This window comes from Trachypithecus francoisi, unplaced genomic scaffold, assembly GCF_009764315.1.
Source record: "Trachypithecus francoisi isolate TF-2019V2 unplaced genomic scaffold, Tfra_2.0 Lachesis_group3, whole genome shotgun sequence".
NCBI classification, from domain to species: Eukaryota; Metazoa; Chordata; class Mammalia; order Primates; family Cercopithecidae; genus Trachypithecus; species Trachypithecus francoisi.
This window is the reverse complement of record NW_022681468.1, coordinates 14559721-14584978: the sequence shown is the minus strand read 5'-3', so window position 1 is coordinate 14584978 and position 25258 is coordinate 14559721. Positions and strand designations below refer to the sequence as shown.

The 25258-nt window shown below is 48.9% G+C and overlaps 1 protein-coding gene across 1 annotated transcript; it reads left to right on the top strand.

The window, feature by feature from the left end:
* Nucleotides 1–1247: 1247 nt before the first annotated feature.
* On the top strand, nucleotides 1248–6289 carry LOC117070999. Its single transcript, XM_033190820.1, has 5 exons — nucleotides 1248–1297; nucleotides 2809–2875; nucleotides 2970–3065; nucleotides 3502–4293; nucleotides 6179–6289. The coding sequence occupies exons 1-4, from the start codon at nucleotides 1248–1250 to the stop codon at nucleotides 3958–3960; spliced, it is 672 nt and encodes a 223-aa protein (XP_033046711.1). The 3' UTR covers nucleotides 3961–4293; nucleotides 6179–6289.
* The last annotated feature ends 18969 nt before the right edge of the window (nucleotides 6290–25258 follow it).

Sequence of the window (25258 nt, the reverse complement as noted above, 5' to 3'; positions counted from 1 at the left end):
ATCTGGGCAAGATGGTGAAACCTTGTCTCTACTAAAATACAAACAATTAGCAGGCATGGTGGTGCATGCCTGTAGTCCCAGCTACTCGGGAAGGTGAGGCATGAGAATTGCTTGAGCTCGGGAGGCAGAGGTTGCAGTGAGCTGAATGCTGAGTTTGTGCTCCACTGTACTCCAACTTGGGTGACAGAGCAAGACTGTCTCCAAAAAAAAAAAAAAAAAAAAGGGAAATGCTAGAATGGAGATGTAGTCCAGGGGCTTTAGGACATGGCGGAATCAACTCTACTAGAGAAGAGGAAGGGGCAGGCAAGGGAGGTCTTAGAAAGCAAGGAAGAGGGGCAAGGTTTGCACTGATGTGGTCGTCATCAAGGCCACCCATTGTAAAGTTCAGATCTTAGCCTGCAGTGGAAGAATGGTACTTCTGGACCTCCTCACGGATTGGTGGGGCCATGTGACCAGTCTGGGGCCATGAGTGGTGAGTAGAGGTGAGAGCAGTCATGTTCTGGCCAGAGCATCTAATGGTCAGCACAGGAGGCGCCAGAGGTCTCTGCCTTCGGGCACTGCAAACAGCCATGTTGAGACTGTGGCTGCTTCCGGGTACCTGACTGACCCCTCCTCAAGACACACACCTCTTGGTAGACCAGAAGCCCGAGCCGGAAACAAATTGCTGCTGTTTTAGTGCTGTGACTGTCATCATAGCATCCCTTAGCCCAGTGCTCCTCAAAATGTGGCCCCTGGACCAGTAGCATCAATTTTACTTGGGAACTTGTTAGAAATGCACATTCTCAGGGCCTACTCTGAATCTGAATTTACTGAAGCAGAAACTCTGTGGAGTTGGGGAGGGGGCGGTCCAACAACCTGAGTTTTAACAAACTCCAGGGGATTCCGAAGCATGTTGAAGTTTGAGAACTGCTGCCTATCCGGGGCTGATGAGCAGTCATTTTCAAGGCAAAGTGGAAATTAGAAGTCATGGAGAAGGTCATTCTAGCAAAGAAAACTTTTTAAAATGAAGTAAGATATGAATTAAATGGTGAAGCTCATCATGTCACAGGAAAGGATTGTTAAGGAAAAATATGGTACCCACCTCCCCTGGGCTGAGACTTCCTAACAAAATGGCCTAAACTCTGGCCATGTAGACAATTCCCTGCAGTGTTGTATCAGAAGACACAATTGCAGAGGAGATATTCTGAATCCAAAGGCATTGAAGCCAGGGCCAGGATGAACCAAGCAACGCATTTTCCATTTGTCCCATGGCCTTTGCTGATTTAGAAAATGCTCCTGAATGCTTTGAATCCAAAAGGTACAGAAAACCCAATTCTCTCTCCTGCAGAATGAGTCATTAGAGCTGGAGCTGAGGCTATTTGGTAATGGGCACTATTTAAATAAAGTGAAAAGTACAATTTCAAATGAATTGCTTTTTAAACTGTCAAATAAAAGGAATCCATTTGTGCATGAGAAATTATTCCAAGCGTTCTAACTATTAACTGAAAGCAGGAGAAAAATGTCAAAGAAAAGAAAATGTCCTACTAAAGAGCTGACTAAATGTCTAAAGACAGACACCTAATGACTCCTTTGGCCTGTTTTGGATTCAAAAACACGTATTTTCACCAGCCCTAGGTGAGCTCCATGGACAAAAGTTTTAAGAAAATATTAAATGCTAGTAACAAGATGCCATTTTGTTCATTGGCATTGCTTTAACCAATGTGACCCTGACACTGTTTTATGGACAGGACAACAGCATATTTGCACTTTAACTTTTTCCTTTGGCTTAAATTTGATGCCAAGGGCCCTTGACTAGCTCTCTAAGTGCCATATTTAACAATGTTTTATAGTCTTCTATTTGCTACTGCTGAATGCATCCTTGTACAGTCTAGTCAATGAGAAGAAAATTCTCCAAACGTATGAAAAGTGTCTTTTCTGTCACAGGCAGGCATGCTTGGTTGAGGTCACCAGTACAGAGAGTGAGCCTCAGTGTCAAGGCATCTCTGCAGACAAAAACAGAACCCTGGCCTTTTCCATTTCATTTCCTCTAGGGGTTTCCACTGCAATTAGTTTTGTGTTCATGCCTTCACTATCTTTGTTGGTATTGAAACAGAGCTGCTGAAAATAATCAGTGAGCCTTCTCCCTTCCTGGCCCTCTGGCATCTCTAACCTGTGTCACTATGCCAGACTAACACAAGCAAAATGATCCCTGCTTACTCGGTCCAGAGGGAACCGTGAGGGTGGTGACCGGCTAGAGTCATTGGAGCAGGTTCGAAAAGGGAGCACTTCTCACACGTGAAGGTGCACACACATTTCCAAGGGATCTTGTTAAAAATGTACATTCTGACTCAGTAGGTCTGGGGTGGAATCTTAGCCTGTGCGTCGCATAAGCTCTTAGGTAATTCTCATGCTGCGGAGGACCACACAGTAGTGTAGTGAGCTGTGAGTGAACAACGCACATTCTGCACAACAGTGATTTTTAGGACCCTCCTAAATGGGGCATTTATCTAAGGGCCTTGCTCCCTTTTGATTTAGGGTTCCTTGAAAGCAGAGAATGGGTCTCATACATTTGTTATTGTTTTGTTCTCCAGTTGGCACAGGGCCTGCACACGGTGGGTATGTATTTATTTAATTAAAGAGTTGGCCTTGTTCCAAAAAGGATTTTAACCCCTAGCAGCACTAAACAGGTGGCGATGAATTGGCCGGGAAGGAAGTCAGTCCTAGGGGTAGTCACACACCCCCCTGGGCTGGGGTCCCCTCCACCTGCCTGCACCTGTATCACCCCTCAGTTGCTGTTCTGAAATTTTCCCTCCTGCCCCATTTTTAAAGCGGTTTACACCGGAGAGCCGACCAACAAGGAGAGAGAAAAAAACAAACCAGAAAGCCCTGGGAAATGGTAGGCTTAGGAACATCGAAAGCTCAGCTGTCGGTGGTGGGGCCCGCAGATCTCTATGGTTTCCCTCTCTGCCCCGTCTGCAGCTTTTTTGCAGGTCGGTGTCGCGGCCTCGCAGGTCCCCAACAGTCCCGAGAGCCCTGAAGGAGCTGGTCCCAGCGGGTCCAGGCTCCTGTTGGCTTGGTGCAAACCTGTGTGTTAGCTCTGCATGACCAATTAATCGTCTCCTGCATCTTCTGCCCATGGCGGGTGGCGGGGTGGGGGAGAGGGGGTATGGCGGGGCCTCGGGTGGCCTCGGGGGTCAGGGAGCCCAGACAGGAGCGACTGCTCTGCAGAAACCCTTGTTCTAAGAGTCCCCAGCGGTGCCATAACCTGTTTCTCTCTGCAGCAGCCTCAGAGGGTAAAGGAAGGGCTCGTTGCTGCTCCATATGGGAAGGGAGAGAAAAAGGGAGAAAGAAGGGGATTATATTGGTCAGTAGTTGGACCTCACGGTGGAAGGGAAGAGTGCACCCGGGAGTGCGCCCTACGGGAGGAGTACACGTGCTGGGAAGGGCGGGGGGTGAGAGGCGGGCGGGAGGGGAGGAGTAGGGAGGCGAGAGCAGCGGGCGGGAGGCGCCACGGCCTCGCAGACGCAGGCGCCCGCAGCTGAGAAGCTGGAGAGAAAGTTCCCGGGTAGAGCTCGCCCCTGGGAGGGCCGACGTCCAGCCTGTTCGCCGCGAGGGTCTCAGGTCCCGTGCTTCCAGCCCGCCTTCCCGCTGCGCGCACTCGGCCGCCCGGGCCGGCTCGCCGGGAAGCAGGGGAGCATCGCCTGCTGGCAGCCGGAGCGGCAGCCGCCAAACTTGGAGGAGGAGGATGCTGCGAGTGGGCGCGGCGGAGCGGGGCGCGGGGGCGCATTGAGTGCTCCCACGGCGCTACTGCCAGGGCTGTGGCCCGGCAAGCGAGCTGAAGCGGAGCGGGCAGGTAGCGGCTTCAGCGCCGGGACTGCGCCAGCCCTGCCAGCCCGGGCCGCCAGCGCCACCGTGCCGGCGTCGCCTCCTCGCCACGGAGCCATGGTGCGCGGAGCGCGCACGCCGCGCACGGGACTCTGAGCTCCGGCCGCGTCGCGCGTCTCCACCTTCCCAAGGGGCTCCTCCGCAGACCTCGCCCGCGGGACATGAGGCTTTGGCCCGGAGCTCCTCGCCTCTGAGCCGCGCACCTACTGCTACAGCTCCAGCGCCGATCGGCCACTGATTGCACTCCGGCCGCTGAAGCTCCCCGTCCTCTCCCAGGGACGGCACCCAGGCGCTCCGGAATGGCGCTCCGCGGGACCCTCCGGCCGCTCAAAGTTCGCAGGAGGCGAGAGATGCTGCCGCAGCAAGTCGGCTTCGTGTGCGCGGTGCTGGCCCTGGTGTGCTGTGCGTCCGGCCTCTTCGGCAACTTGGGTGGGTGCTGGTACGGGCCCCCTCTTCCTGGGGAGTTGGGGTCTTTGGCTGGGGAGTCTCGGGGCGGCTCCGAGATGTTTCCCCCTTCTTCCTCGTCAGCTTGGTCCCAAGGGTTCATCCAGTCCCCTCCCAGCCGGGCAGGTAGAGCGCGCCCAGAAGGGCTGATGGACGCTCTGCGTGGTGGCGCCGGTTCCCCTGAGCTACGCGCGGCCCCTGGGGGCTCAGGACACGGCTGTAGGTGTGTGTTACTAAGACGAAAGCAAGAACCGCTTCCGTCCCGGGAGTGTGCCCGGAATGGGCAGCGCAACTGCGGGGTGCAGGCAGGATTCTCTTGGTCTGGGGTGGGCGAAACTGAGTGGCTTTCCTATTCTGCAGAGCCGCAGGAACTGCCACTGCGTCTCGCCCCTGTCCTGGTTCAAAGGGGTCCCTTGGGTGCCCTGAGGTGTTCTTCCCCAACCCTAAAGCGTTGGGGCAGTCTGCCGCGGGGGATTGCTGCCATGTATCAGCATCGTGTCTCTCAACTCCCCTTAACTCCTACGGAGGGAGAAGGCGGGTGTGTGGAGCCTCGACCTGTGCCCCCTCCTCCAAGAGGGATTTGGGAGTAGCTTAGGCTATGCAAATTTCAGGTGGAGCGGAAAGAGAGACGGAACTAATCAAAGAAATCTGTTTAGGGGGATGTGACCCCATGTGTAACCTTCAGGAGACATTCACTTCCCTAATCGTCTCATTTTGAGTTGGATGCTGTGAACCTTTTAGTTTCATTTTTTTTTTCAAATGTAAAAAAACAAAAGAAATGCTGGTGATTTAAACACCAAGACACGGAGGTAAAGTGGGTGGTACCTTCTTGAGCAGTTAGAAAGGCCATCAACATCCAGAGACCATTTAGAGGTGTACACTGATAGGTAAAATCAAGCGGAACTTGATTAAAGTTTTCGAAATAACTGCCTTTCGAAACCTACTTTGTGATTTGAGGATGCAGGGTTTAAAAGTGGCTCTTTCCAATGAGACCCAGGAAGGTTATTTTGAATATCTTAGTACCTGGTGCTTTGCAATTGGGCAAGTCAGTGGTTTTTTTGTTTTTTGTTCTCCACCCCCCTCCCCAATTACACACCAGAAATAACAACATACCTAGAGGCTCTTAGATGTCAGCATTATGGAAGAGGTATCATTACTCAGCTGAAGCAATGAGCATCAGGAGAGGTAAATGAATACTTTGAAGGTCTTAACATGAGGATCATTTTTATTTGCTGGATCAGGAATTACCTTTAGGAGTTTAAGTGTGTTTGGTTGTGGGCGTCCACGAATTCTCACTTGCTCAGTATGGCCCCTGGACCAGCAGAATCAGCCCCACCTGGGAGCTTGTTAGTGCAGAATCCCAGGTCCCACCCCAGACCTGCTGAATCAGAATCTGAATTCTAACAAGATGCCCAGGTGATCTGCGTGCACATTCAAGTGTGAGGAGCACTGGGCCAGACCGTATCAGCCAGACCGCATCATGCCCACCTGCTTGCTGACTTGCTATTCATTTGTAGTTCCTCCAGGGCAGGGGCCCTCTGAGAGTGTCTTTTACTGGAAGAACACCTAAAGGGCCACCTATCTAAACCGTTTGTTGCACCTATGAGGTGCTGAGACCACCTCAGTCTTGGCCAAGGTCAGGTCACATGCTGACCCATCTGGGACTGGAAACAGTGAACTAGATCCGGGAAACAGACCATTGTATGTAAGCAGGTTATGTTATACTTCCAATCAACCTATCAATTCCTAAAGATGGCTCCAAATAGGCAAACAGGGCAGTTGCTGACATAGATACACAAATATAAGATCATTTTGGAAATGCAGCCATCACACTAACCTAATGGTATCTGTAACTTATTTTCCAATCCAGGGCACAAAACAGCTTCTGCTAGCAAACGTGTCCTGCCAGACACGTGGAGAAATAGAAAGTTGATGGCCCCAGTGAATGGGACACAGACAGCCAAGAACTGCACAGATCCTGGTAAGAAATCGATTCTTCTCCACCCAGTCTACTAAGGCATTTGGCCTGACCTGGAGATGGTGCTTATGTGGGCGGTTACAGCCGGAGCTGAGAAAGGCGGTTTGTGGACCTGAGTGGGAAAGGGTGGCCGTGAGGTGTTGAAAGGTAACATAAAGACATTCGTCAATGGTGCTGCTAAGCAACTCAAGTGCTTTCTTTATCCAGCAACTGAAAAGGTCACATTCAAGAGTTTAAAAATGTTATTTTTTGTTCTCACAGTGTTCCTGAAGGCTAAGTATTTTCCCTGTTCTCTTGATTTTGTTTGTGGCTTGAGATGTCTTTTTTTTCTTTCCCTTTTGCTCACTGTATCCATTACTGGAGCTCTTGCAGTGGCAGATCCAGCTGCTGTGGCAATGGTGCTTTGAGATGGCCCACCAGGGTCCGGTCATGCCTGGGCAGATGCAGGGGCGGGACGCTCTGGGGTGCTGCAGCCGTTTCTCTCAAATGGGAGTCTGCAGGGTGTCATTCAGCCCTGGAGACTGATTCTGCTTGCCCCGTTTTGATGTTCTTCTTCAGGTTTTTCTTGGGGGTCCGAGGCAGTAGAGACCCAGAGGTGACATCTTGTCTGTTCTCCTGCCACAGACAGGCTTTGCTTAAATGAGTGAAGAAAATTCTCAGGAGAAGAGAGCATATTGGCAGAGAGCAGAAGTCACAGCCACTGCCCAGACCATAGGCACTTCTATGCTTGAGCTCTGGTTCCAACCCTTAAGGTCTTTGTGAGGAGGATCTGGGGGGATGATACATTCACAAGCCCTTAGGGAACTGTGAGGTTTTAATATAGATGGCTTTGCCACTGAGTTGCTGGGCAGATCACATCATCTTTGGATCTCTGTTTTCTCACCTGTAAATGGGCAGAATAGTTGCCTGTTGCAGGGTTGTTGGGAGAAACTGGGGAGGCTCTGTTTGGGCCTGGGTATAAAAGGAGATGGAGCTCCAGGGCAAAGGAGCAGGGTTGGATGGGAGTCCCCATGTGTTTAATTGTCATACTCTGTGAGGCAAGTCTCGTCCCCATTTTACAGGTCAGGAAAGATCTAGGGAGAAGGCACAAGTTGCTCAAAGTCACAGAACTCATAAGTGGTAAAGCTGGTTTGAGAGCCTAGGCCTGTGTAACTAAAACCTTTAGTTGGTTCCCTGTGCTTAGGAGAGGGCGACCTTCTGTCAAAGTTTTCATACTGTTTTTTACGCCATCAGTTTCCCTGCCCTCAGATGGCTTCTGAGAAGTCCACCGGGAGGGACGTGGTGGTGGACAAGCGCAGGCTTGCAGAGAAGTGCTGGGATTAACTTGGAACCTGGGTGATTCCTCCTGTCCTGGTGACCCAGCAGGCAGGGGTGTCATCCTGTCATTCCCTCCCCCAGGGTGTCTGCTCTCATCAGCCAGGCTGGTGGACATGTGGGCCAACTGACACATGACAAGGGACATTGGCTGTACACTGAAAAACATGCGTGAGGTCAAGGATGGTTAATGTTGGGGGCCGTTCCCACCCATTCCAGGGACCAGAAATGCTGGAATTGGCACCATCCCCATGGAAACCCTTTGCTACTTGGGATAAAGAATCAGGGTTGGGGAATGTTTGGGTGGTTTCAAGCTTGCTGGTGCCCTTATCCTGGGCTGGCCATGCGCCTTCCGTGACTTCTGTTGTACATAGCCTGAGTATGTTGGCTTAGACAGGGATCCCTTTCTTATCATAGAGTTCTCCTTTGCCCCACTGTGGGCTCTGTGTCTGTCTTCAGCTGTCTGATTAAAAATCATTCAACATATAAAGTGTCTGTTCTATTCCACAGGAAGGCCTTACCTTGTCCCTTTTGTGGAAAGGGAAGTGGAGGGAACTTGACACTATCTTTAAAAATGGTTAACTTTTGCATTATGCTTTGTGTTGACTGTTTCCAGAATACAGCCTGGCCCATAGGAAGGACTCCATGAATATGGGTCGAATGATGGAATGAAAGTGCATTTTGATGTATCTCACATTTTAATCCTTATCATGTTTTTGCCAAGACAAGATACACAAAGCTCAGAAGTTTAGTGGCTTCCTAAGATGTCTTGGGCAGCTGGAACATACTGGGGTCACCTGGATCCAGGTGCCAGGCCTCTCCCTTGTACTGCACAGTCCCCAGCTCTCCTCTCAGGCCAGATGGGGGCTGTGGCCAGCCTTCCCTCCCAGCATCTTCCTCCCTGGCCTATGAGAATCTCTGCTCCCTTTTCATTTCACAAGTCTGTGTAGCAAGCACCTGCTGGTGTGTGTCCAGCTCTATTTTGGACACGTAGTGGGGAGTATAAGATGCAAGCCCCTGTCATTGAGTAGCTTATACTAGAGTAGAGAGGGCAAGATCTCAATACAGGGAAAGCTGGGTGACATTGACGGACTCCAGAGGCTTCCCAGTGAGCAGCCCTGCAGGAGGCACTGCAGGTACACAGAGGAGGATGAGCTGGTCCAGTGTCCTTCTGTGTAGCCTGGGGGACTAGATGAGGCAGGGATATTTAGAGTTGCTATGACAGAACTGGGTTTAGCAGAAATAGAAATGTAGTGCCTCAGTAACTAGCAGTGTGAAATCAAAGATTACGAGGTGTCAATTGCTGTTTCTCCATCTCTGGGCTCACTTATCATCTAGCATGGGAAGGCGGTTACCACTGGCCCAACCTTTTGTTCTCCCAGACTCAAATATGCTGAGGCTGAGCAGCTTCTGCAGAAGCCAGAAAGTTCTGTTGGGTTGAGTTGGGCCGCATGACCACCCTTGCAGATTGATCTGGCCAAGGGAGTGCTGGGCCCAGGACTGGCTTAGACCTCGGTCGTAGGCTCCATGCCCACCACCAGAACTCCACCTGGGAGTCGGTGAGGTTGGGCACCTGGAGAGCAAACACTCAATTCTTACACCTCTTCACCCTGGCCTCCCATCCTGGGGCTTGCTGTGATAAGGAAGGCTGGATTAGAGCTTCAAGTGAGAGTTTCAGGGGTGTGACAGATGCTGTCGTCTGATGGCTGCCTCCCTTCTGCACAGTTGGTGGGGTTTCCTCATAAAGAATTGCAGGGCATCTTGCCTCCTCTTCAGGCTTCTGCTTTGAGTTTGCCTCCATGATTTGGAGGGCACCTTGTGCAGCTCTGCTGGGTGAGGCCTTTCAGGGATGTCAGAAGATGGAGCTTTAAGAGCTCTCTCCTGTGCTAAGGCACCACTTGGAGTGGGTGTCCCACAAACAGGAGCCCACGTCTCCGTAAGAACCTCCAGTGTGTGTCTTTATGGCCTGTGCCTTATGCTCGTCTTTACCTGTGAGAGGAAGAACTTTGTTTTCCAAAAACATGAATGGGACCCTGCTCTAGTCTTTCCTGAAGACTCTACATGGAAAATGGACTCTGCCCGGGGTTGTATCCCCAGATCTTGGTGTTAGCATTTTGATTTCATTATCTGTGTTTCAGCATAAGTACCAGCCACCACCCTTCCCTTCCCTTCCACCTTTATCATCCTGTGTGTTTTGTTTGTTTGTTTTTGTTTAATTTTGTCACTCTGTCACCCAGGCTGGAATGCAGTGGTGTGATCATATCTCATGGCAGCCTCTACCACCCTGGCTCAAGTGATCCTCCTGTCTCAGCCTCCCGAGTAGCTGGGACCACAGGCTATTTTTTGTATTTCTTTGTAGAGGCAGGGTTTTGCCATGTGGCCCAGGGTGGTCTCAAACTCCTAGGCTCAAGCAGTCCTCCTGCCCCGGCCTCCCAAAGTGCCAGGATTACAGGCGTGAGCCACCGTGCCCTGCTGCCTATGTTGTTTTTATGTTTTTGTGACATGTGTCACTAACATAACTCACTTCATTGCTGGGTGTCTACCCTTGAGGGCTACCTCTTTTGTGGCCAAAAGAGCTGTTTTTAATCCTGGCTGCATCTTTAGATCACCTCAAGAGCTTTATAGGAATATTTTGAAATGTCCAGGTCCCACTCCCAGAGTGTCTGCTTTCATTGGTTTGGGGTAGGGCCCAGGAGTCGTTACTTTGTAAGAGCTCCCAGGCAATTTCAGGATGAAGTCAGAAGTGGTGCTCGCTGGCCTGGAGACCTAGTGCTCAGCATGGGAGCATCGCCTGGGAGCATATCAGGAATGCAGAGTCTCAGGCCCCCCGAATCAGAATTGGCATCCTGAAGAGATGCCCGGGTGGCTTTCTGGGCTAGAGCACTGCTGGACACTTGGCACTAGGCTAGAGCACAGCTGGACACTTGGTAGGTGTTCAATAAATATTTGAATGTTGAACAAAAGCAATTCAAACAAAAATTTGAATGTTAACACTTATTTAATGGAGCCATTTTCCTAGAAACCATTTTTTTTAAATGTAGGAAAGATTTTTAAAAATCTGCTTTATTTTTGTTCAATGATGTCTGTGGAAAATTTATAATTAATTTTTCCCTAGGGATCTGAAGGCAAAACATGGGCCTCTAGGCCTTGGATGTTTATTTTCATGGCCTGTGCAGAGCAAGCACTGAAAAAGGGAAGTAGGTCTTTCCATGACACATGTATGATGTAGGAATGAGTGGCAGTGACTCTGAGTCCCTAAAGGACTACCTTAGCTCAGGCTGCTTTAGCAAAATATCATAGACAGAATAGCTCAAACAACAGACATTTCTTTCTCATGGTTGTGGAGGCTGGCAAATCCAAGGTCAAGGTGACTGGTGAGGGCTCTCAACTTGGCTTGCAGATGGACACCTTCGTGTGCTCAGAGTGGCAGAGAGAGACAGCACACAGTCTCTCTTTCTCCTCTTATAAGGGTGCTCATCCCATCGTGGGGGCCATACCCTCATGAACTCGGCTAACCCCAATTACTTGCCAAAAGCCCTACCTCCAAATACCATCATATTGTGAGTTCAGGCTTCAAACTGTGAATTTGAGGGGGACTCAAACATTCGGTCTATATAAAGAACCAATGAGTTTCCACACATCTGGAGTATTTGAAGACAGCTGAGAATGGAACCTCGTGCTTCTCAACCTTGGCCTGTAAATGAAAGACACCAGGGGGACTTGAAAAACACAGATGGCTGGGCCCAGCCCTGACCTGTGAAACCAGAAGCAGTGACAGTTGCATTCTGTGACTGACTTTTGGAGTGTCTGGGAACCATACTGTTTCTGTCCAGATCCTCCAGGATCGGCTCCTACTTGCCATTGGCACCTTCACAGGCTTTCCCTGGTCACCCAGTCCAAAGTAGCCCTCTGAGTCCCTGGCTGTCATGGCATCTTGTTTTAGCTCCTTGCAGGTGTGAATTCTTAATTTTATTTACTTTTTAAAAAATGAGACAGATTCTCACTGTGTCATCCAGGCTGGAGTGCAGTGGTGTGGTCTCCGCTTACTGCAGCCTTGACCTCCCAGGCTGAAGCCATCCACCCGCCTCAGCCTCCTGAATAACTGGTACTATAGGCACATGCCACCATGCCTGGCTAATTTTTGTATTTTTAGTACAGATGAGGTTTTGCCATGTTACACATGCTGGTTTCAAACTCCTGAGCTCCAGCAATCTGTCTGCCTTGGCCTCCCAAAGTGCTAGTATTAAAGGCGTGAGCCACCACAACTGGCCTGCAGGCACTAAGTCTATCCATTATTGTATTATCTGCCTCCCCTAACTAGACTATAAAGGGTGAAAGCCTTGTTTGCATTTTAAAACCATAGTATGTGCCTCACTTTTTCCATCTGTAAAATGAGGGTAATAATTACAGTTGACTGTTGAGCAAACCTGCATAGGTCACTTACATGTGGATTTTTTTCTGCCTCTGCCACTCCTGAGACAGAAAGACCAACCCCTCCTCTTTCTCCTCTCGACATGAAGATCATGAGGATGAAGACCATTAGATGATTTGCTTCCACTTACTGAATAAATATATTTTCTCTTCCTTTTATTTTCTTAACAAAATTTTTCCTCTAGCTTACTCTATGTAAGAATACAGTGATACAGTGTGTAATACATGTGACATATATAATATGTGTTAAACAGGCTGGGTGTGGTGGCTCACGCCTGTAATCCTAGGACTTTGAGAGGCCGAGGCAGGCAGATCACTTGAGGTCAGGAGTTCGAGAACAGCCTGGCCAATATGCTGAAACTCCCTCTCTACTGAAAATACAAAAAAACTAGCCAGGCATCATGGTGCACACCTGCAATCCCAGATACTCAGGAGGCTGAGGCAGGTGAATCGCCTGAACCCAGGAAGTGGAGGTTGCAGTGAGCCGAGATCGCACCACTACACTCCAGCCTGAGTGACAGAGTGAGACTCCATCTCAAAAAAACAAAAAACCAATATGTGTTAATCGACAGTTTATGTTATCTGTAAGGCTTCCGGTCAGCAGTAGGCTATTGGTAGTGAAGTTACTGGGGAGTCAAAAGTTATATGCAGGCCAGACACAGGGACTCATGCCTGTGATCCCAGCACTTTGGGAGGCTAAGGCAGGAGGATTGCTTCAGTCCAGAGCAACAGAGGGAGACCTTGTCTCCCAAATAATTAAAAAATTAGCTGGGCATTGTGGGCAGCACTTGAGATCCTGAGCAACAGAGTGAGATCCCGTCTAAAAAAGTTATACATATTAATAGACTTTCAACTGAGAGGGGGTGGCACCACTAATGCCTGATTTATTCAAGGGTCAAATGTACCTCCACCTCAGAGGATTGTTGGAATGAAATGAATCTAAATACCCATCAGCACTTAAAACAGTGTTTGGCCCAGAATACATGCTCAGACACTAGCTTCTCTCTGTTACCACTTTTTAATCTGCTCACCCCAAAGATGATGTAATGCCTGTGTGTGTTAAGTACTGAAAATGATTTGTCAGTTGAATTTTCTGAGGGCAAGTTAACAAGTAAACATCTTGCAACACCATTTATTCTTTTCTCTTCTGGAAACAAATTTGTTTCTTTGTTTGTTTTTTATCTTTGAAGGATTTAGGATGCTGGAGGATGGCCTACCTTGTAGAACGTGCTTCTAAATAGAAGAATTTTCTTGTGTCTTGACAGGTGTTATTTTATATTTGCCTGCATAACTGGGATGGGCATGATTTCCCCCTCTCTAACACTGCCTTCATCCCCAACTTCTGGGTTTTTTTAGAACTTTTTTTGGACAGAGTTTCAACCCCCTCACCCAGGCTAGAGTGCTCTGGTGTGATCTTGGCTTACTGCAACATTTGCCTCCCAGGTTCAAGTGATTTTCCTGCCTCAGCCTCCTGAGTTGCTGGGATTACAGGCGCCCACCACCACACATGGCTAATTTTTGTGTTTTCAGTAGAGACGGGAGTTTCGCCATTTTGGCCAGACTGGTCTCGAACTCTTGGCCTCAAGCGATCCACCTGTCTTGGCTTCCCAAAGTGCTGGGATTACAGGCGTGAGCCACTGCACCCTGCCCCACTTCTGATATTGAATGTTTTTTTCATTCTCCACGATGTGACCCCTATTGGTTTGGGTTTCCAACGTCCTGTGTCCCATGTTGGCGCTTGATTTCCCCTTGTTGTTGTGGGAAGGATTTAAATCCTTCTTTAGAATTTGCTTTGTTGTGTGTGGTTTTCCTTCTTCCAGATACATCTTCTGAGATGCCTGAGCTGTGTGTCCACAGAAGAAAGGTTGGGAGAAGCGGGCTGAGGCAGGGTGCTAAGGAGGGTCTGAAGAGAAAGGTGCTTTGTAGCATTTCAGGGGAGCAGAGGAGACGGACGCAGGCGCTAGATGGAGAATCTTCGGTCATCAGCTTGCTTCTGCTCCACCCTTACTTTTTATTCTGTACCATGCCGGTGTAAGGGCGGTTGTGGAAGGGGAGAGGGTGGTAGAGTCTGGTGGGGGTGGGACCCTGAACACAGGAGCTGGCACTGTGGCTGGACTAGGAGGAAGTGAGATCACCAAGCAGGTACCCTTAGGGGTGGGCCTCTGTAGACTCCCCTGTGTGGGGAGCAGAGGTGGAGAAAGCACAAGAAATCAAGAGAAGGACGAGGGGCCTAGAGCTGCGAAAAGGACATCAGGACAAGTGGGTGGGGAGGTGCAGTGGCCCTGGTGGCAAGAAGTGTCTGGATTCTGAACAAACATCTGTTGGAATGATGCCTCAGTGGGCTTGGGAGACAAGTCACACATCCACATTTCAAAGTCGTTATGTAAAAGCAAATTTTGAGTTAGAGAAGCAAGAATTGGATTTACTACTGTGGGCAGGGAGATCACAGTTCCATGCCTCTCCCAGACAGCAGGGGCAGGATGTCCAGCCTGGAGAGGGCCTTTCCTGAGAAGGGCAACCTCCAGAGGGCCAGGCAGCTTCTTAGGGAAACTGTCACCAACCACACTGGACAGCCATAGGCTGGCACAGTCACCAATCTGATTACAAACAGAGGCTGAGGAAGACAGCACCCGGCATCACTGTGCCCACTCATGCCTGTTTCAGGGGGTGGGGCGGGATGGGATGTTATATAGTGGGTCAGTGGATTGGGAGCTGAAGGTCTGCGTTCTAGTATCAGTTGTGCCCAGATCCCGCCTGCTGGCATTTAGTGGCTGTTCTCCCTCCGTCTCTCTCTTAGCAAAAGGAGATTACGCTGGATAAGTACAAAGATTTTCAGCAGCCAGAAAAGGCTCCTTCCTGTCTGTCTGTCTGTCTTGGAGACAGTAGTTGGACATGGTGAAGGCAGACGCGAGGGTCTGAGTCCCAGCTCACCACTTACTGGCCATGTGACCCTGGACAGGTTACATAATCTCGCTAAGCATCAGGATTTCTCTTTTGTAAAATGAGGATAGCAGCTCTTCTTACCTGTCTCACAGTGCTGCTGTGTGACACCACATGCTGTATGGAAGTATTTGAACCATACAGAGCCCGTGGTGGCTGCCATCATTATCATCATCGTCATCATCATCTTGGCTAAGTCCAGGGTACCCTGTGTTGGGCACTATTCTAAGCACTTTTCAGGTGTTACTTCCTTCTCGTAACAACTCTGAAGGCAGGTGCTGTCCTCAGTTTGCCGATGAAGTAAAAGAAACTCAAACTAGTCCAAGCCACGCAGCCAACAAAAGGCAGAATCAGTGGTTTATGTGTTTTTAATTAATAGCTTTATTTTTCAAGCAGTTGTAGGTTTACAGAAAAACTGAGCAGAAAATACAGAGTTCCTCTGTTATCCCTCCATCCTCACAGTTTCCCCTATTATTGATACTTTGTATTAGTGGGTGTATTTGCTACAAAGATGAGTCAATAGTGATACATTGTTATTAACTAATGTCCACCTTTTACATTAGGACTCCCTCCTTGTGTGGTACATGCCATTTTTTTTGTTTTTGTTTTTTGTTTGTTTTGAGACAAAGTTTCACTCTTGTTGCGCAGTTTAGAGTGCAATGGCAGGATCTCAGCTCACTGCAACCTCTGCCTCCCGGGTTCAAGCAATTCTTCCTCATCCTCCCAAGTATCTGGGTTTACAGGCATGTGCCACCATGCCCAGCTAATTTTTGTACTTTTTTTTTTTTTTTTTAGTAGAGCTGAGGTTTCACCATGTTAGTCAGGCTGGTCTTGAACTCCTGACCTCAGGTGGTCCACCTGCCTTGGCCTCCCAAAGTGCTGGGATTACAGGCATGAGCCACTGCACCCAGCCCTCATGTCACGGGTTTTGATAGATGTGTGATGTCTCCTATCTACCATTATGGTGTCATACAGAATAGTTTCACTGCCCCCAAAATCCTCTGTGGAGCAAGATTTTTAATTCAGGTGGTCTGAATTGTGATTCCTATATTCCTTACCCATAATTATTAATAAGTGGGGTAGAAAAGACAAACCAGAGATGGGAACTTCTGTAGCAGATTCCAGCCTGTCACTGTCTGAGTGCCCATCTGAGAAACAGAGAATGCCCTGTCCACGGCAGCAGCAAACACCTCTGTGGACCGTGCTTCTTGGTATGTTTCTAATACCTATTTGTTTGCAATCAGAAGTTTTTTTGGCCTCATCCAAATGATCGGGGCTATCTGCTCCCAATCTCTCCTCTTTGCTGGGCCATCTGCTACCCCCAACTTGCAGATTCTCCGCTCTTGATGCGGTGTGGCCCACCACAATCCAGAGAGCGCCCACTCGGCTTCCTCTTGAACCCTGAGGAACATTCCTCCCTGAGTTAAAAATGGAAATTATAAAGCATTGCCATTTATTGCCTTGGGTGAAAGAGATCCAGCCGTTCAACGTAACAGAAAAGTTGAATGCTTGAAAATGGATTTTTTAAATTTAACATTGTCCATTATAGAAGAGGCCTTTGGAACATGGCATTTTACTAAAAAGGAATAAAAATAAATGTGCCGGAATAATTTACTGCTTCTCCTGAAAAAGCAGTGGATGTGCTCCTTGGGAAAGGAACAGAGGTTACTGTGTGGATGAGAAGCAAAAGAGCTCCCTGCCCAGGGGGCCTTCCCATGGAGGTGGGAACAGGTGTGGCTGCCTGGTTTCTGGACCTACAGCTTCCTTTGCTAATTCAGCACAGTGCATGGCTCCAGCCCTGAGTCTCCTAGTAACTGCCCAAGAAATTAAATTCAACGTATACTTCTTAAAGTCCACACATCCCGTACTGTACTAGGCTCTGAAGCTGGAAGGGACCCAGTCCCTGCTGTCAGTGAGCATGGGGAAGACAGGCCAGGGCTGGAAAACCAGACCAAGCCACCTGCCGCAAATACCACGGTGGGGGGTCTCCCTAGGGAGGGTGCCACAGAGGAAACAGTGTGGTATTTCAGGGCAAGGGTGCCCTCCCTGGAGAAGACCATGTCTGAGCCTGGCCTCGAAAGGTAGGTGGAGGCTGTGGAAGGGCATTTAGGCAGACAGCAGTGTGCACCTGAAACTGCTCCCTGAGAAATCGCAGCATCACCTCCCGTACCTGGAGGAACACTTGCTGGCAACCACTGTGTCTTGCTCATTGGCTGTCTGAGGGGAAAGAGAAAACAAACACCTCCTAAGATTACCAGGCACAATAGTAAGTAATTAGGCTTTGGGGATTTATCCAGGAGTCCGTGCTCAACTAGGGCTAGGGCTGGATCAGATTACTTGGATTTGTTTTTTTTTAAAGCATGGGGAGGGGGTGGCAGTGATGCCTGGGAGATGCCAGCTACCTGTGCTGGCCAGGGGGAAGTTGGCAAACTGGTTCTCAGTAATCCACAGTTGGGGTGGTCTCCGCAGTTAACAGGCTGTGCTTCGTTCAGTATTAGCGCATGGCAGATTGCGATGATAAGAATGTAGGGATTTGCTATTCTTTCCCTTCTTGACTTTGAGCTCCTTGAGTGCAGGGACTATGTCCTCTATGTCCTTGGCTCTAGAGGTGAGACCAGAGTCAGGCATAGACTCAGCTTACAGCAAATGGTGACTGGATGGATAGAGTCCCTCATTGTACCCATCAGGGAGCTGTGCTCCCACAAAAGTGACACCTCTCTCCCTGGCTGGCCCCTCTAGCCTGTCGGTGCCTTGGGGAAGATCAGGACACCCAGAAGGAGTTAAGAGTTAGAGCTCAAAGAACATGGACCCTGGAGCCAAACCATCTGGTTTGCAATCCTGCCACTGCGCTTGCTGTATTTCTGTGACCTTGAACTAGTGATCTTGCCTTTTTACCCAAGGAAAGGGCCAGGGTGTGTTTCCTTCACTGATGTGTCTGCCTGCCACTCAATAGAAGTGTGTGTACATGTGGGTGCTTGTACACGCGTATGTGCCCCTGGAGGTCAGATGGTACCATTATATCAGGGTTCTGAGCACTGACTTGTGTTAATCTCTGTAAGGTGCTTACAGGAGTGCCTGGCATGAGAGTGAGCGCTATACAAGTTTTTTTTTTTTTTTTTGCAGCTGCAATTACCTGTTAAAGAGAACTTAAATTGAAATATAACTTCACAGCATAAATTTTCAGAGCTGCCCTCTGATAAAGGCTGGAGGCTGAATTTTATAAGTGCAGCACTTGCTTCATTTTGAATTAAAGTTAAAAATGAATAGCGGAGCTTATATTTGCTTGTTATTAATTCTTTGAGGACAAGAAACTGTAGACCCTTTGCATGGCTGACACCAAGAGATGACCCAGATCACATGGGGCACAGCGGTATTCACTGTGATTGTTCCAGATAAAGTCCTTTCTGTTAGTGATGTAGGACCTGATGAATGAGAGCTGGAATTTGGAGAGTTTGCATTCTGGCCCTGACACAATCTGATTATGTCCAAGTTATTCTGCCTATCTGAGCCTTAATTCCTGTCTGTGAAATGGGTGTAATGATGATGTGGTTTGCCCTACAGGCTTTTAAGGGTTAAGTGCAAAGTGCTGTGCAAATACGGTTACTTTTGTTTGCCTGACTGTAATAGATGCTTAACTCTTTGAAGACATCTCTCCTTTGTGAAATAGAGGACATCAGTCATTTGGGGCTTTTCAGAATTGATCTATAAAATCACGAGTAGGATTTGGTGAAAGCATGGTGCTTGGCTAATGTGGTTGATGCAGTTCCTGCCTAGAATAGAAAGAGAAAGACCGTTCACACCACCCCGCCAACATACCAGCTTGTATGACCTCACTGTTGGTTTATCTCATTTCACACTACAAATGTCTGACTTTGGATTCCATTGTACATGCCAAGTTCAGGGATGGCTGGGTAGATCCCATGGCAGCTTGTTCAGCTCTGTACCTAAGATATCTGTTTATTAAAACAAATGCATTTATGAAAAAAATCACCCTACTTAGGAGGCCTATTGGGGGCAGTCTCCCTGACCTCAGGTGGAAGCCATCCTTGGTTTTAGCTCATGACAGATTGCAATGATAAGAATGTAGGTATTTGCCATTCTTTCCCTTCTTGCTTTTGAGCTCCTTGAGGGCAGGGACTATGTCCTCTTTGTCCTTGGCTTAGAGCTGAGACGGGAGTCGGACATAGACTCTGCTTACAGCGAATGATGACTAGATGGACAGCGTCCCTCATTGTACCCCTCAGGGAGCTGTGCCTCCACGAAAGCAGCTACTGTCTCCCTGGCTGGCCCCTCTAGCCTGTTGGTGCCTTGGGGAAAATCAGGACACCCAGAAGGAGTTAAGTGTTAGAGTTCAAAGATCAAGTTGCTAGATGCATGTTGACTGAGCAACCCTGTCTGCTGGTCCCAAGGGGAAAAAAACTGTCCTAGATGCGGACCTGGCCTCCAGGGAGCTTCCATTTGAGTTGACAGGATAGGAATCCACAATGCTAACATGTAGTATGTGGGGAGTACACAGGGCTGCAATCCTGGTGGTAAGTACAGGAGGGACGAGTTAAGTCCCCGATGTCAAAATCAAAGAGGGCATCCCAGCAAAGGTGGCATTGAAGATGGGAAGGTGTGGCTGCTGAAGGCTCATGGTGGAGTAGACACTTGGGTAGCAGCATTCTGAGTGCTTTGCACACATCACTTCCTTGATCCTTGTGACAGTCCTGAGGGTAGATGGTGGTGGTGTGTTGTTATTATCATACCCATTTTACAAAAGATATGAGTAAGGCACAGAGAGGTTTGATAACTTGCCCAAGGTCTCCCAGCTCAGAGCTGGCAGTGTGAGGATCTGAACTTGGGAAGCCTGGCTCCGGAGCCTGTGCTCTTTGCTGGGGAAGGAGGAGGGTCCCCCTGGCTGAGGGAACAGTTGGCGCGGGTGAGTATGGGTGGCGAGTCATCCTGTAATGTATGTTGGAACCAACCAGTCTTTTTTTTTTTTTTTTTTATTATACTTTAAGTTCTAGGGTACATGTGCATAACGTGCAGGTTTGTTACATATGTATACTTGTGCCATGTTGGTGTGCTGCACCCATCAACTCGTCAGCACCCATCAACTTGTCAGCACCCATCAACTCATCATTTACATCAGGTATAACTCCCAGTGCAATCCCTCCCCCCTCCCCCCTCCCCATAATAGGCCCCCGTGTGTGATGTTCCCCTTCCCGAGTCCAAGTGATCTCATTGTTCAGTTCCCACCTATGAGTGAGAACATGCGGTGTTTGGTTTTCTGTTCTTGTGATAGTTTGCTGAGAATGATGGTTTCCAGCTGCATCCATGTCCCTACAAAGGACACAAACTCATCCTTTTTTATGGCTGCATAGTATTCCATGGTGTATATGTGCCACATTTTCTTAATCCAGTCTGTCACAGATGGACATTTGGGTTGATTCCAAGTCTTTGCTATTGTGAATAGTGCCGCAATGAACATACATGTGCATGTGTCTTTATAGTAGCATGATTTATAATCCTTTGGGAATATACCCAGTAATGGGATGGCTGGGTCATATGGTACTTCTAGTTCTAGATCCTTGAGGAATCGCCATACTGTTTTCCATAATGGAACCAACCAGTCTTAAACACCCAAAGGCCTTCATGCTCTTTTGTAGGCTTTGGGAGCCAGGGATGGTTTCTGAGCCGTTCTGGGTTTTAGGAAGTTAGATCTGCTGGCAATGTGGAGAATAACTGAAATTGAAATAATATGTGAAAGTCCTTAGCATTATGCTTAATTAGCTTTTTAGGGCAAAAAAAGAAAAATGAAGATAGGGAGAATAATGAGAGGTTATTGCAGAGACTTAGCAGAAGGGATAGTTTTACTTAGGGTGTCAAGGAATAGGTTGAGAGAGGCAGGATCTGTAGGTCTCAGCAGACGCTGGAGGTGCAAGTTGCAGGTGGGGGTCATCAACCCTAATTGCAGATGCAGATAAATGGCATCCCCATTTTCCAAGATGGGAGCATGAAAAGCACTTCTTCCTTCCTTTGATTTAGACCCCTCTACAGGATGCTAGTTCAAGAAGAGCCATGTAGTATAAATACAGTGGCTAGCTTATTTTCTATGTTCTGTATTCCAAAGTATGCACCCAGCAGGCATTTACTGGGTACCCGTGGGTGGGACACTAATGAGGCTGGGACAAAGGAGAGAAATCCCTGTTCTCAGTGAGCCCACAGGTTAGAGGACAAGGTAAACTCCGTAATCACTGCATGTGACCTGGGGTGACACACTCACATGCCCGGCGTGGCTGGAAGGCTTCACAAAGCATGCAGCATTTGAGCTGTGCTTTGACGCAAGAGGGTATTTGCTGGACAGATGGGGAGGGTGGGATATTTCTGGCAGTGGACTTGGTGATTGCGAAATAGGGTGGTGAGAGAGAACTTGACCAAATCGGGGCGAGGGAGATGTTTTCAGCTGGCTTTGCAGGGTTCAGGTCCTCGGGTGTGGTGGCTCCCGAGGCTGCATCATGCCAAGCCTTGTGTGTGCTGCTGCAGGGAACCGGGCTTTTCTGTCTCACATAAGGTTTTAAGAGTGGGAACGATTCCTCTCCCCACTGTAGGAGCTGCTTACCTTTTCACTTCTGGGCACCTGGAGCCAAGGGATGGCAAGAGTGTAGTGCTCACCATCATAAGCACAGCTGAGAGGGGGCATGGATCCCCCTAATTCTGTGCTCCCTCCACACACGGCCTCACACGTCAGGACACCCAGTTTATTACGTTTTTTAGATCAGTAGGGCTTAATCCCAGCAGGATTTTGCCGAGGCCCCAAAGCAGATGTATTTGTTCTAAGCAACATTGGAGGCATGTAAGCAAAACGATAGGGGGGAGCTGACGAAATGTAGGGCACCGCATGTAACATGCAAAAGGGAAGAGTCGGGGCCTCTCTCAGGCAGATGACCAGTTCTTAGAGTCATCCTGGTTTCCTTTTCCATCTCTCGGTGCCTCCTCGGAGGAGTATGCAGCGAGGCCGGCTGGTGCTTATCCCGAAAGAGGATGCATCACACCACACAGGCAGCAGGCAAAGTGGCAGCGGCCCCACCTTCTTTGGTGGCCTGGTGGCCTTTGTGTCTTGCCTCATTTGAAGATGAACACCTGGGAAGGAGGGGCCACTGGCGCCTTCTGTGAAATGCTCTCTGGTTGCTGAATAAGCTGTCCTCATGAAGGTTGCTGACCTTGCCTGACTGCGGGGACATGAACAACACTCTGAGCAGGTGCTCAGGGAAGGCAGGACACGATGATTGGCTAGCGGTGATTGAGAACGGGACATGAGGGTCATTGCCCTGAAAGGCCTTCAGCCTGGAGAAGCCTGGTGCCAAGAAAGAGGTGGAAACTCCCCAGAGACCTGCAGGAGTGTTGATAAAGGTGATTAATGGAGCAGATAGAATGACTTATAAACAAAGATCAGAGCAGCTAAGTGGTTCTGGCTTATTAGCTAAGCATCGGCAAAGAGAGCTGTGTGAACAAGAGTACTTGAGATGGTGCTGCAGCCACTCACCTGGCTGCAAGGGTTCCACCTGGTTACCCGGGTGCAGGGGCTCCAGGCTCCACCTGGGAATTGGCAGACCCGGGAGAAGAACCATCAACGGGCAGCTTGCCTCCCCTAAAGTGCTTCTTAAAGGAAACCTTTGCCTCAAACAGTCTCCCCAGGAAAATGGGGGGAAATTCCATCCCCTGGGATGTTTCAGTTAGATGGGGCCATGTGCTGGAGGGCTTATTAGACATGCTTCCATGCTGGCAGTGGAACAGAATAGCTGTGTGGTTACATCTTTTCACTCTCTAATTTCTGAGTGATTCTTCTCTGGGCCTCAGAGGGGGCAAGCCCTTGAAAGAATTGCTCTGAAATCCCTTTGATCGTTTAAGCCTTGCTTGGTTTTTCCTTAGCCAGCACAGATTCCTTATAGCTCTGTGTGAAAAGTGACTCAATGACTTGTGGGCTTCGGATGACCCATATGTGTAGGAGGAAGAAAGGAAAGGTGGGGAAGTTGGTACCTAATTTGCAGACTACACACACTGGGAGGATGTTGCTGCCTCTTCCACAGCCCTCAAGCCCCAAGCTCATCACCAATACTGAGAATCACACAATGAAGTCAGAGGGGTCTCAGAAGGGATCCAAAAGATCACAGAGGAGATCCTGGAGGAAAGCGGTGGGTCTTGTAGCTCAGAGCCGTGCCTCTCTGTCTTTTATGTGCACATGGTCACCTGGGGACCTAGTTAAAATGCAGATGCAGGAGGTCTGGGGTGGGGCTGGGGGTGGGGATCTCCATTTCTGACATGCTCCCAGATTCTTCTTTATATTTTTTCCTATTTATTTATTTATTTTGAGATCGACTTTTGCTCTTGTTGCCCAGGCTGGAGTGCAATGGTGCAATCCCAGCTCACTGCAACCTCTGCCTCCTGGGTTCAAGCGATTCTCCTGCCTCAGCCTCCCGAGTAGTTGGGATTACAGGCATGCGCCACCACGCCTGGCTAATTTTGTATTTTTAGTAGAGATGGGGTTTCGCCATGTTGGCCAGGATAGTCTCAAACTCCCGACCTCGGATGATCCACCCGCCTTGGCCTCCCAAGTGCTGAGATTACAGGCGTGAGCCACCACATGTCCGGCCTGGAGGTAATGATTAAACAACAGCAAGGATAACAATTTTGATTCTTGATCACATCCCCCATTTAAAGAGTTTCCATGGCTTTTTAGTGCCCCTGGGCTCCACCTACTGTACAGGTGGAGGATAAAGGCTGCTTCCCCCTCTTTTTGGATCAGGCTCCTCTATGCCCATCTTCTTGGAGGCATTCCCTTGAATTGGGTGTAAAAATCTGTCATAAAGAGTGGGCCATGAAGCAGGGGTGTTTGCCAGTCTGGATTTGGGCGAGTCAGTCCAGGGTCTCACAAGGACAAATGGGTCACTGGCCTGTGTAGAGCTGTAGGCACTGGAGATGGATCTCTGCAAGCTATTGTACCATCACACACACCCCTGCGCAGCTTGCACCTTTGGCTGTGCAGCCAAAGAGTCCAAGACAGCTCTCTGCTTGGGAACTCTGCAGCTGCCCCTTCCACTTTTTCCCTGTTTTTCTATATGACAACGTCAATATTAGCAACAAGTGACAGATGCAACCCTGAAACGACATAGCTGACCCAATTCCCCATTGTTTGCTTCATAGAGTTTTGCTACAGCTCATCTGTTCATTCACCTCCTTTTCCTCTTCTGTCATATATCCTAAGAATTGCCTTTTGGATGTAACCTGTGTTGTAAAATGATAGCACCCCGATGTCTCTTTCAGGAGTAGCTGTCAGACAAAGGAAGAAGCAGTTTGCAGACATACCAGAGATTCCCCATCCCCCTCCACATGACTCAGCTAATCCTTAAAGCCAGATTCTTCCAGCCAGCTTCTCCCCGCCTCCCAGGCTGATTGGGTTCTCCATTTGTTCCTCTTCTGCTGCCTCTGGGGTAGAAGTCTGCTCAGGCAAGCTGCTCACTCATTTATTTACTCTTTTCTTTTCTTTTTTTTTGAGACAGAGTCTCACTCTGTCACCCAGGCTGGAGTACAGTGGAATCATCTCGGCTCACTGCATCCTCCGCCTCCCAAGTTCAAGGGATTCTCCTGCCTTAGCCTCCTGAGTAACTGAGACTACAGGCACGCACCACCATGCCCAGCTACTTTTTGTATTTTTAGTACAGGTGAGGTTTCACCATGTTGGCCAGGCTGGTCTTGAACTCCTGACTTCAAATGATCCACCTGCCTCGGCCTCCCAAAGTACTGGTATTACAGGTGTGAGCCACCATGCCCAACCAAGACAGGACTTTTTATTTTTGTGATGGCATATGTTATTGTTTGCATTTACTTACTTCCAGATCTTCCTGTAGAGATGGGGATGTGACTTGCATTATAGGGTATTCAATCCATTGACTTCAGACATGGACATGTGACTTACTTTGGCCAATAGACGTGAGCAGACACCACTTATGTGATGTCTGAGCAGAAACTTTAAAAGTTGTGTGTTTCTCCAGCTCTTGCCCTTTTCCCTTTCCCCTGAGGATGATGTGTTCTAGATGGCACTTCTCCTTCTGCCTGGATTCTAGAATGGAAGACAAGAGAAGCTGTCCCTTCATTGCCGACTAGTGATGCAAATGAGAAACAATGTGTGTTATACGCCACCGATATTTGGGGGATTGTTGTTATTCAACATAACCTAGTGAAAGCTGACTGATACAGTTTCTCAGTAGTAGGTTAATGTGGTCTGCTCATGTGTAGTGTTAAGTG

Bases quoted from the DNA above. Each gene is read 5' to 3' on its own strand.
- LOC117070999 (XM_033190820.1), top strand. From the start codon at position 1,248: ATGGCCTTTGCTGATTTAGAAAATGCTCCTGAATGCTTTGAATCCAAA. The intron at 1,298-2,808 runs GTACAGAAAACC...CCATTTTTAAAG, and splicing joins GAATGCTTTGAATCCAAAAG to CGGTTTACACCGGAGAGCCG. The intron at 3,066-3,501 runs GTGTGTTAGCTC...ACGGCCTCGCAG, and splicing joins TGTTGGCTTGGTGCAAACCT to ACGCAGGCGCCCGCAGCTGA.